General features: G+C 48.0%; 1 protein-coding gene across 1 annotated transcript in view; it reads left to right on the top strand.

Moving 5' to 3' along the window:
• The window catches only part of SULF2 (sulfatase 2), a gene marked incomplete at its 5' end in the record, with an annotated part of 44,316 nt that extends 37,615 nt beyond the window's left edge, over positions 1 to 6,701 (top strand). The window contains 7 exons of the mRNA XM_010151568.1: positions 2,274 to 2,333; positions 2,727 to 2,896; positions 3,335 to 3,477; positions 3,655 to 3,778; positions 5,110 to 5,140; positions 5,403 to 5,459; positions 6,480 to 6,701. Of these exons, the coding sequence (XP_010149870.1) occupies positions 2,274 to 2,333; positions 2,727 to 2,896; positions 3,335 to 3,477; positions 3,655 to 3,778; positions 5,110 to 5,140; positions 5,403 to 5,459; positions 6,480 to 6,510 (616 nt within the window). The remainder of the gene's footprint in view (positions 1 to 2,273; positions 2,334 to 2,726; positions 2,897 to 3,334; positions 3,478 to 3,654; positions 3,779 to 5,109; positions 5,141 to 5,402; positions 5,460 to 6,479) is intronic.
• Between the last annotated feature and the right edge of the window lie 5,491 nt (positions 6,702 to 12,192).

Here is a 12,192-nt window from a genome sequence, read left to right as displayed (position 1 = left end):
ACAAGACCCCTTTTTCCCCCCCCTGCAGGTGACCTGTGAATTTTATGCAATATGCATATGCAATATGTGCAATATGCAATACCAAAATAGCGATTATGCGCTAAGGTTGGTGGGACCCCAGCCTAGCTTCACTCCCGTTCTTCTCAGCCGTAGTTGGTTTCTCACACAGCCAGATGTTTGCAGAATGGCTGTAGGATCAGCCCTGGGGAGAAGGGGAGCGAGCAAGCTCTCGCTCTGCAAATAGGCACAGTAGAAAAACCTTGCACAACTGAACACTTACTCAAACGGAATTTGCCCTGGGGAAGCTGTTCAGAGAGGAGCCAGGAGCAACTGGTGCTGATCAGTGATCCCAGAGCGATCTCGAGGCTGCTGTGAGCCTGATGTCACCGGGAGTGCAGGAGCCACAGTGGCAGCAGCAGCACGAGTGCCACAGAAAGAGCCATAGTGAAATGGATGCAAACCCACAAAGCAGCCCTGCTGTTCTCTGTGGCTGAAGCAGCTTTCGTGAAGTAGCCTCTGCGAGAGGGTGTGGATGGTGCCTCTCTGTCTCGCTGGTAACGGGGTGAGGTCTTGAGCACAACCCTTAAATCCTTGGGGTGCAACGTCCCCCAGTTCACAGACATGAGGTGCGTGGGCCTTGTGGCCCGTGTGGATGCTGCAGCGTAGCTTCAGCGACTGACCACGAAAATAAGGAGAACATCCATGTCGTGGGTTGTGCTGACCCACATGTGGAACCCATGGCAAAAAGCATGAAATCGGTCCAATTCTAAATGACAAATCCCCAGAAAGTTTATATTGTCTTATAATCTGCTGCTTTCAGAACTGCCATTGACAACTGAGTTTAATACAAGCTGCCAAGATGAAGGTTTTATAATGAATGTTTCGTAGGAGATGTGAAGAGTGTTGCATTTTTCAGGCCCGACTAGGAAGCACTTGAGTTGTGCATAGCGTTATGATGCTGAATGATCCACTGAAACCAGTGAAGTTACTCAGATAAGTTAGAGATGTGTAAGTCTTTGCAGAGTTGCACTGAATTAGGAAATGGCATTTAGGATTGGTTAATGAAGTCCCCAGGGGCTGTGCAAGATGAAAAAATTGACTGAAGATACTTAGTTCTTTAATAATCTTATTTTTGTTAATTTGCTGTAAGGATTAATGTCATTCAAACTCCCAGTAGCACTAATAATTTAAAAGTTTTCTTTTGAAGGGAATTTAAATTGAAAGTGGGGAGGTTTAGATTGGATATCAGGAAGAAATTCTTCATGGAGAGGGTGGGGAGGCACTGGGACAGGTTGCCCAGAGAAGCTGTGGATGCCCCATCCCTGGAAGTGTCCAAGGCCAGGCTGGATGAGGCTTTGAGCAACCTGGTCTAGTGGAAGGTGTCCCTGGCCATGGCAGGGGGGTTGGAACTGGATGATCTTTAAGATCCCTTCCAAACCAAACCATTCTGTGATTCCATGAATTGTAGTCTGACAACTAACTGAATTCTGAGGTACTGCTTAGAAATGAACTTTGATTGAACTTGGTTTGTCGTTGCTGATTTCTGTAGGCATGATGAACTTGGTCACTTAGAAAACATTGCCATTGATGAAGGCTGGTTTGTCTTTTTAACTTTGCAAACTGCACAGAAAGGAAATGTCTGCAAAATCTTACACATTTCTGGAGACAGAGCCAGACCGGTAGAGCTGCCCAGCTAGGATGCGTGTGCCTGTGTACACCCGCCCTGGCCCAGCCTGTGCTCAGACACTGCTGTTGCTGGGCCGGTCCTATACATCTTGTTGAAGTGTTTCTGGAACTCCCAGCTAGTAACAGTGGAGACAGACCCACCCTACACAGTACAACCGGTATTTAAATTCTTCCATTGGGAAGGAGAGCGCCACAAAGGGGGGATATGCTTGTCCCCTTACCGTCTGAGCAGTCGTGAATACTGAAGAGATGTTGTGCTTGAACTGTAAGGGTGTTGCTCGTGTCTGCCCCGAGTAGGGAAACAAGCACCAATGCCATCCAAAATGGAACACTGTAGCTGGAATGACCTGTGGCCAGATACTGCGCTGCAGTCTGACAGCACCAGGTGTCACTGCACAAGATGAGCTACGGAAAGGGAGAGGCACAACCAGGCTCAGGAGTGCCTGAGCTTAGCAAGGTGCTTCTGTTCGTCACGGTGACGGGAGAAGTGACACTGGATTAGATCTGCTTCAGACCGGGTACAGAAGTGTGGTACAAATGAGCAATTGTCTCTGTTGTTCATCAGCGATGCTGGTTTTATTTTCCAGTTACCATTCAAAGCACAAAAGCAAACTGAGGCACAAGGGATCGAGTCTTCATCCTTTCAAGTAAGTGAAGGCCTGTTCTTTGAAAGAGGGAATGCAGCGACGTTAATGTTTTGTTGCTGCACACCAGTTCCAAGCTCAGCAAGAGCAGCAGTGTTTCATGTAGCCTGTACTCCCAAGAATGAGCACGGAACCTAGCCCATGGTGAAATGCTCGTAAACTCGAGGCAGGGTTCCTGGTGTGGGCAGTGTCACGTCACAGCTCAGGCAAGCCCGCCTGCCTTACGTTGAATTGCAAAGAGTTATAGCCAGAGACATTGGGAAGCGAAACCATTGAATTAAAAAGTGCTGGTTATTGCTTCCCCTCAAAGCAGCCCATTTTATTAGCGGCTTCATTTTTTATAGGTGTGTTTGGGTCTAACAGAGTCTGCATGACCCTACTGTTCCCTGTGTGCAGGAAAGCCCTACAGGAGAAGGACAGGCTGTGGCTGCTCAGAGAGCAACGGCGAAAGAAGAAACTGCGCAAACTGCTGAAGAGGATAAAAAACAACGACACGTGCAGCATGCCTGGGCTGACCTGCTTCACCCACGACAACCAGCACTGGCAAACTGCTCCCCTCTGGACACGTGAGGATGCTTTAACCTCGGGAGCGGGTGGGCGCGGGTGCTGGGGGCTGGTAGTTGGTGTCGTGCGTTCTGTAGCCAACACGCAGCCTTCCTGGTGCTGGTCTGTTCCAGCCTTGGCACTGTCTCTGCACAAAGGGCAAGGGGCTTGAAACCAGAGCCACCTGCAGATAACCAGCCCCAGGCGTGTGTGCAGTACAGCCGTGTGGAGGATCCCACCACTGGAACGTTTCCCAAGCACAGAGGGCGGGGAAAGCAGCGAGCCATGATGTTCCTTGAGTTAGCCGTGGGTGTGGGCTGGGGCTCCGTAGGCCAGGCTGATGCTGGAAGGTCTCTGCTTTCGGGCTCAGAACTTGGGCAGCGACCCCATAAGCCAAATGCGACCGACAGTGGTTACAGCCACAGCCTGTCGCTAAGTCTCTGTACCTCTCCCACCCGCAGTGGGCCCTTTCTGTGCCTGTACTAGTGCCAACAACAACACCTACTGGTGCCTGAGGACAATCAACGAGACCCACAACTTCCTGTTCTGTGAATTTGCTACTGGATTTTTGGAGTACTTTGATCTCAACACGGATCCGTATCAGGTACTTGATCATTGAACAGCTCTAGAAATACATCCATGATCCGTGTCGCACTATGGTAGTGCTGCAGGACGTAGCTAAGGCCTGAATCATTGGAGGCACATGAACCACGGGTATTCCACACGGGAAAGTCACCGAACCCCAGAGCTGCAGTTACTAACGCCACCCTGTTTATTGCAGCTCATTAATGCCGTGAATACGCTGGATAGAGACGTTCTCAATCAACTGCATGTCCAGCTCATGGAACTGAGGAGCTGCAAAGGGTATAAACAGTGCAATCCAAGAACTAGGAACATGGATCTGGGTAAGTGCCTCTCCCATCCCACTCAGACTCCCAAAGGACACGGGGCTCTTGGTTACCATCGTGAAACTGGGATCAGTCACAAGGGCTGTGGTGTTATTTATGGCGGTGGGGCCCTGCTGCTCCACGTGGTCTATTGGCTTTATTCGTGCAACGTTTCCGAAAAGAGGAATGATACCGCAGCAGTACAGTGAGGAGCGTTGCTGAGATGGGGGAGGGAGGTGGGGAAGGAACAAAATTGATGAAAGAGAGAACAAAAATCCTAATAGCCACTTCCACGTTCAGACACTCTGGATAGTGGCCTCTGGAAGGGACTTCTGGGGGGCTTGTCTAGTCCAAACTTCTGCTCGGCCATGGTCAGCTGTGAGGCCAGACCAGGCTACTCAGGGCTTTGCTCACCCCACCCTGAAAACCTCCGAGGAGGGAGACTGTGCTACCTCTCCGGGCTAACGGTCAGCAGTTCCAGCTGAAGGTTTTTAGCAAGGCCCGTTACCGTGTGGCCATGCAGCCCTGTGGTGAACTGGCTTAAAGGCCCTTTACCTGCAAGAAGGAGGCTGGTGCTTCAGCTTGGGTCTGCCCTACCCCTCGCTGCCGGGCAGCTGTGGAAGAACAGCCCATCTGAGGGGGGCTGCGCTGTGCTACCACGGCTGTGAACTGGGTTTAAAGTCCAAAAATGAAAGTGGGCCTTTGCTCTGGTTCTGGGTTAGTTGCATCCTTTCCTACCCCTTAGATTTTCTCTGGGTCTATTCAGTGGATTTGGTGGGGTTTTTTATATTGCTTGTGGGTTTTTCTATTTTTTTGGGTGGTTGGTTGGTTAATTTTTTTGACAGTGTTTAATGATGACAGCAAACCAAAACGTCCAGGTACTTGTATTTCTTCTTTTTACATTGCATTTCTTACACCCTTTAGCACAATTATAAGAAATGCTATTTTAAAAAAATCATAGCCTTTAGCCCTTCAAGACCCCCACCCCAAAACTGCTGTTATCTGAGTCCCCCAGATCCCAAAATATTATCTGGAGTCTTATTTAGTAGGTGCACCACATAGACCTTCTACATCTTGAAACGTGGAGCTTTTGGCATCTCAGTACAGCACTGAAGGACACTTACAGAAACGTTTTGGCGGTAGCTGTCCCGATTTGCATCCTGTGTTACCTAGAATAAAGGATCAAATAGGAAAATAACAGCTCCCATGAGCGTGCGTGGAAGTAATTGTCACGGCGATGCACGTTAACCTGTTGGTACTCTCGGGTCTTTCTTAAAACGCTGCCTTAGCCGACACCACACTCTGCTGCTGGCACTGGTTAGTAACGCTGTCGATTTTTCCTCATCTAGGACTTAAAGATGGAAGCTACGAGCAGTACAGGTACATTTTTTAAAAGTTAAATTCCTATTCTGAAGCACAGCCTTCGTGCTGAGGGAGCGTGGGACTGGGAGTCTGGAATCGGACCTTTCCATTCCAATCCCCTTGAAACACTGGAGCGCTTGCTCTTTCACTGTTAGAGCATGTTCTTATCTTTGCAGTCAAAATTCAGGCTCAACTCTTCCTCCTGGTCTTTCAGCCTGTGGTGCTGGTGGTTTTCTTGGTGATGGCTAACCTTTTTCTCCTTTTGCTGCTTGAAAACTAGGCAGTTTCAGCGTCGAAAGTGGCCAGATGTGAGGAGACCATCATCTGCCAAGTCACTGTGAGTTGGGAGCAGTTCACAAAAAGCATTAAGCTCATGCTCACCTTCCCTTTCCTTCACTCCTCTTCTTGCACGCAGCACCTCTGTCACCATGTGTCCGTTCTCGTGGAATGCTGACGTGGGAATCCCTCTCAATTGTGCAAGAAACATGCTGCTGCCACCATTGCAACCAGTGCTGCCCAGACCTCTGGGAACCCGTTTTCTGGGAACCTAGGAGCACTAAGGTTGGGGCACTTTCAGACCTGAGCAAGTGTGGATGCTCAGCTGAAGAAACCAGTTATGGTTAACTCCATGAAAAATTAGCTACCTTCTGTGGGTTTTGTCTAAATTTGAACTTGTAGCAGCTACCTGCTGGTCTCCCACCAGCCACAAAGAACAAAACTGATGGCAATTTCTCAGAGTAGAGAGAGTAGCGTGTACTTTCTTGCTATTTACCCAACTGCAGCCTGACGTGGTGTCAGCCAGAAAAGCCTGTGAGGACAGAAAGCAGACTACAAGACAGGTCTGTGCGTTTTTTTAGTCTGATTTTCAGAAAAATGTGTTTTATTCTGAAATCAGACTAAAAATCTAAGATTCGTTTTTGCTCACTTTACTGCCCTTTAAAGCTTGAAGATACTTAACCTGCCAGAGCCCACAGGTGACACGGAAAGGTAGCAAGATGAGGAGTCCTTTGCCATGCCCATACTGTCTCTGCATCCCCCCTCGAGGAGAGGGTTGAGCTCGTTAATACCCCCAGGCCGTGCTCAGATCCTGTGGAGCCACAGCCTTCGCAGCTCCCCCGGAAGCACTGGCTCGTTTAGTGCTAATACTGGGCTGGCTTTTCAACCAAAACGAAGCTGGAATTAATGAGCTCTAAGTTTTGTGGCGGCAGAGGTTTCGAGTACAGTTGGGTTGTTTCCAAGCTGTATTTTTAGAGGTGGGCCGCAGTGGGTTTTTCCCTGCATGGAACCACTCAAACGCATTTGTAAGTACCTCCTACCAGAAGGTTACGCACTAAATCGTGTTTGTTTTACTCTGAAGGGGACAGCTGTGGGAAGGCTGGGAGGGCTAACCTCCCCCGGCGCTGCACCTCCACGAGGACACGAACTGGCCAGAACTTGAATCCATGTACAGACAAAATGCAAACGTGTGTGACTCCAGAAAGAATGACCGTGTCGGCCTGGAGGACGGGATAGACTCTGAGGCTGAAGTAGATAGAATGTTTGTCCTGGTGAGTGAATTCAGTAGATACAGTGAGATGACGGGAGTGCTGTCAGAAATACAGGTCTCTGAAATCCACTATTGTACCTGCTTTTTGCTTGGGACTGTACCTCACCTGCTTCACAAGGCATTGTACTTCAAGGCGACACCACTAACAGCGCCCCAGGAGCTGACGGAAGAGGAAGCGCGGGTGCCCCCAGGATTGAGGCGTGGGAAGTAAACCGAGCACGGCTTTCAGTTCAGCTCGGCCTTCGGCTGGCGTGGGAAAAACTCCAAGTTATAACTCTAAAGCAAGAGCTGGAAAACATGGACCCTTTTGCTTCTAACTGGGGTAAAGGTAACGGTGCAAAAGGACGTCTGAGAGATTCAGGAAGTGAAGTGAGCAGCACTGAATACTCTCAAGACAGCGATGCTTCCCGCATTTCCCCCGAGGATACGTTCTAGGTCCACGTCTCCTTGTCCATCCTATTGAACCTCCAGGAAAACCAGAGAAAATGTTGACTAACAGGACGCCAGGTTTCTGGAGGGCTTGTGTAAATATGGATCAATATACTGTTTGAAAAGAAATCCCTTCAGGTTGTGAAGAATTTTGTTAATAAAGAGTGGAATGCCCACACACCAGTTCTCAAGATGTTGCTTAATGGTGCATAGTAAGTTTCGGAATTTATCCATTTTTAAAAGTACCAAAAGATGTCAGTAAATGTACATCTTCAATTTTAATGAAATCAGATTTGTACGAAGATTTTTGTGGCAATATTATACTGTACGTTCAGAACCAAACCAGTTCCTTGGAGAGAGCAGCAGTTGCTGCGTAGTGTAACTCTGGCAATGATTTTAGGGCGGCAGCTCCAAGACGTTCCATACTTAGAGCCAGGAGGGAATGGTCTAGGCACAGTTCGGCCTACCACAAGGATGATGTGCTGAGCGGCAGCTGAAGGCCTCTAAAGGGAAAGGCCATCCTGTGAGTAAGGAAGCAGAGTGGGCAGAGGCTGTTAGAGCACTTCCATAAGACGTTAGTAAATTGGCTGCGGTACAGGCGCCGGTGGTGACGCGTTTTCCTGGTAACTGGCAGCAGGAGCTGGCGTGGCAGCCTGGACCAGCTGCGGCCTTCGCTGCAGAGATGCTCTGCTTCAAAACAGCCCAAACGTAACCACGGGAGTGACTGCCGTGCCCTGCCTGGCTTGGCACTTGCGGGCATTCAGGTGGAATTACTTCACAAGGGACATAGATCTCTGGTCCCACAGCCCCATGCTCAAGAATATACTTGAATTTGGGAATGGAGGGGGTAAAAAAATGCTCAGAAAGTGGCCGCGGGGCCTTTGATCGTGCGTGCTATACAGTGAAGCTAGGCTTGTGTTTGTCTCACCTAAGTCAAATATATTCCAAGTTTCTTGCAAGTTGCTTTTTTGATTATGGAGGTAACATCTGATTGTCTGTCTTAATCAAGCCACAGGATTTGTTTATAACCTGTTACAGACCGCATGGATTATCAGAAACAGCTGCTAGGTGGAGAGATCCTGGATCAATACCAGTAAGTAAAAAATACTGAATTTAAACCCACCACCAGAACCACATTCTCGCTGCTTTCCACAGAAGAGCGTTGGCTGCACTCCCAGGGAGTACGCAGGAAGAACACCAGCTTAGACTAGAACAACTTGCACTTACCGGTTGTGTTCGGCCTGTAGTCTGTGACAGGACGAGGGTGCGGCTCTCGGCACCCTGCCTGGCCACTGCACGTGCTCCGGTGGGACCATCCCAGTCCCCTCCCACACAGTCGCAGGGACGGGAGAAGCACCTGTTAGTTTGTGGCAGGGAGGGTGTTGCCAAGCTATGGGAAAGGCGCTTCTCCGTCCTGACTGCTACTGAAGTCCAAGACAACAAACGCCGGTGGCAGTGCCACTTCAGCTGCTGAGAGGGGGTCGGTGGTGGGAGGTCTCGGTCGTTACTCCCTTAGGGCCCACGGCCCACGGGGAAACATCTCACCATCTGCTGCGCACAGGTTTCCTCAGCCGCAGCACCGGGTGTTCTCTGCCCTTTCCAGAACACGTTTGTCAGCCTTAAAGTATTGGACAGCCGCTGCACCCTGGCACCGAGTTCTGATTTTAAATAGAAACCTTTATTTACACTATTATTAACATCCAAACACAAAAATCAGAAGAGCAGTAATAGCTTACAACCAACCCTTTTATAAATCAGTCCCCATGATTCTTCTGGTTTGCAAAATAAAGATACAGATATTTCAAGCAATACTTAGACTGTAAACTAAATGTAAATGCAGTTCTCAATACTGTATGCCTTCTCCTGAGAATTTTTTAAGATATTGCTCTCAGAATTCCACGGTTTCATACTCGCTGTATCACTGCCATCGGGTAGGCTGCGCATAAATTCTGAAATAAAATGTCTGCTGATTGGTACAACATTCACGTCGTTTTGTCTTACGACTGAAAAATGGTCCTGATTTTCTAACTTTTAAAAGCAGTATTTTAAGCCAAGATTGGGGGGAAAAAAAACCTCCACGTGACTTTTATAAAAACCCCGGGTTCTGTGGTCGAAAGAGCGACAGTGACGCGCAGCGAGACGTACACAGCGGGTGAGAGGCAGCTGCTTGTTCCCTGAACGGGGTCGCAGAGGCTGCGCTGTACAATGTTGTGAAAAACCTGCTGCTGCAGCACCAACGGGAATCGGTGCGGATGTTCAACGGCAGCAGACTGCAAGGTCTGCTTTACTTCCTGCAGGAGGTAAGATTTTCTACTAGGTGTAGGGTTTAGGATCAGTGCTGCCAAGAAAGGTGTCAGCAATGCATTTTACAAACACCCCCTCCTCCCCTAATCAAGTGTAAAGTAAAACTCTTTGGATTCAGCAAAAAAGTAGGTACTGGAAAGCTCCAACATTCTAAACACGGATGAGAAAACGATGAACCTTTACAACATCAGTCAGGTACCAGTTACACACAGACGCACAGACTCACTCACGTAAAACAGCTCGGAGGGCACCATGGATGGAGCACTGCGTCGTCCAGGAGCTCACCTAACGAAAGCAGTCAGGGTGCGTAGTTTCCATCAACGTAATGAACAACTACAAACTGTGAAAATGGTTCTACTCTGATTCCATAGAAAAAGCAAGGGCTTGTTGCCTTCAGCAGGCAGCACTTCCTCAGCAAATCAACAGATGATAGAAGTTCCTCAGGCTTTTAAAAGTTTTGCTGTAAAAACAGACACGAATTGGACTGCAGGTTTCAAATAAAAGCTCTCCCCTGGCCTAGATACTCAGCAGCAATTGCAGAGACAGGGTTGCACGCGTAGATGGGTTGAATCTACATTCCCCCGGGCCCAGGACTGGCTGGCTGCGAAGGATGAACTTTTGGAGAGGATTTCTAGTTAAGGTTATTCCTGTTACAAGGGAAGATGGCTGAGTATGCTGAATAACACCCCCTCTTGCTCGCACACCAAGCAGCAGCAATTGAGAACACACTTGGGTTTTTTTTCTACTCACTGGGAGACGCCAGTTTTCCATGACACAGGGAACAACGGAACAAAAGCACCACACACCTTCGACACTTCTGGGTCATTCCTTATGGGAGTTCAGGGGTTTGGCTGTAACTGCCTGAAACTGGAAAAACTGCAAAGGAAATGTCACTTCAGGGAACCAAAACGGGAGGGGGGGAGGGACCCTATCGGCAAATAACAAGTTTGTAACCAGACTTAAATACCGACACGAGTGAGACCTGCTTAGGAAGCACATTCACCACTATGGGAACAATCCAGCGAGGTGCAGACATTTGGTTAAAATGTGGCTTAATATCCTTAAATTTCTGGATGTCGCGTAACAACATACATTTTGCAACAGACAAACTTTTTTGAAGAACATTCAGAGTTCATTAAAGTCGACCAAAAAAAAGACACGATCAACTGAAAAGGCAACATCTTGCAGAAAGCCACGACCCCTGTGACAAGTCACCCCATCTCCCAGCGCAGAGCCTTCTGTCAAACTGCCATGTGGACGAAGAAGAGCAACAAAGCGCTCAGGGGCGGAGAACGCATTGAACAACTGGTCTTTTATAAAAAGCTCTATGTTAAAGAATAAAAATAAATGAAGTGTTGAAGACCAAAGGAAAGAAATATGTGGGCCGAAGTCACCCAAAGTCATTAAATTTAATTAAAAAAAAACCCCGAACTATTTGGACCTCAACTACACTGAGTTTACAGAAATCAACTTTGTTAAATATTTAGCTTCACAAACTCTGCAAAAATGAGTTAGTGACCTACAAAAGTCATATATATAATACATAATCTTCAAGGTCGTATTTACAAAATGTATTCACAAAAAGACTGCACATTTCTGATTCAGACTGCAGTGCCTGGCCTTGAGTTTTCTGAAGTTATTTTCCAAAAGATGAAAGATTATTGCTCTGATTTCCGCAGACACAAAACATTGCATTACGCAGTCTTTTCAAACAACCCTTACGAGATGGTGTTTGAGAAGGAACATGAGCACACCCTACCTTCACACGAAGTCCTTGTCAAAGGTATTGCATTAATCCATCATACAGTCTCTCATAAAGTGCACTCAGCTGCACGTCAACATGTAAATATTAGTCACAACTGTGTTTAAATAATTTAAATTCATTATCTTCTCTTTTTACCCCTTGGCTTCCATGGGCAGGGTTTTGGACTAGTGTGTGCCAATTCAGTTTGCACTGCTACTTTGCTTGGGAAATCCTGACTCTTGGGGGTAAGAGGTGAAAAGCAGCATTTATATTCAGGAATTAATACAAAGGAGTCAAGGCTAGGAACTACATTCTCTGTCAGACAGCGTTACTAGGGAAACCGGGAAATTCTTACCGCCGTGACTTCTCCAGGCACTTCCGTCTGCCTGCCGTTCGCGGGCTCTGGATAATGCCAGTAACTAGAGGAGGCACACCGGGAGCCTCCCCAGCACGGATCTGCTCAACCGCCCTTGCCAAATGCACATTTCTAGAGGCAGAGCGCCAAAAATACGCATGACCTTTTTTGTACACCACAATATACAGTAATACAGAGACTGCTTCTACGAAAATGTATGTGTTGGGGGTTTCTCCCCCCTCCCCCAGAATGAAGTAACTTAGGACATCATGGTGATGGACAGGAAAACCCCTCCTTTCCCTAAGGCCGGCGCTAGTTGCCGTGGAGCGCGGGCGGCTTCCCTTTGCGATCCCAGCGCTTCGTTAACGCCGCGCATCCTGCTTCCAAGAGACGGCTCGAGGCGTCAGCAGTATTTCTGGTAACGGAAAGAAGAAATAATTGTTAGAGAAAACGAGACACGTCTTTGCTGAAAAAACCCACCTGGTCACCACAGTGCGTTTGGAAGGGGAAAGTCCTGGCAGTCGATGTCTAAGCCGAACAGCAGCTTCAGCGCTCCACCTTGAGGACAGATTTGTAGAAAAGAAACGCTGCCCCAGAATTCTCTAAACACGCTATTTGGGTATCTTGTCTTCACAGGGGGATTTGGAACATCTGGTACTGCACTTTCATTTTCTCTCTTCACAAAAGGTACC

The sequence above is a fragment of the Eurypyga helias genome, unplaced genomic scaffold (assembly GCF_000690775.1).
Source record: "Eurypyga helias isolate BGI_N326 unplaced genomic scaffold, ASM69077v1 scaffold4990, whole genome shotgun sequence".
In the NCBI taxonomy this organism is placed as follows: Eukaryota; Metazoa; Chordata; class Aves; order Eurypygiformes; family Eurypygidae; genus Eurypyga; species Eurypyga helias.
Note: the sequence above shows the minus strand (reverse complement) of the source record. Positions and strands in the feature narration are given on the sequence as shown.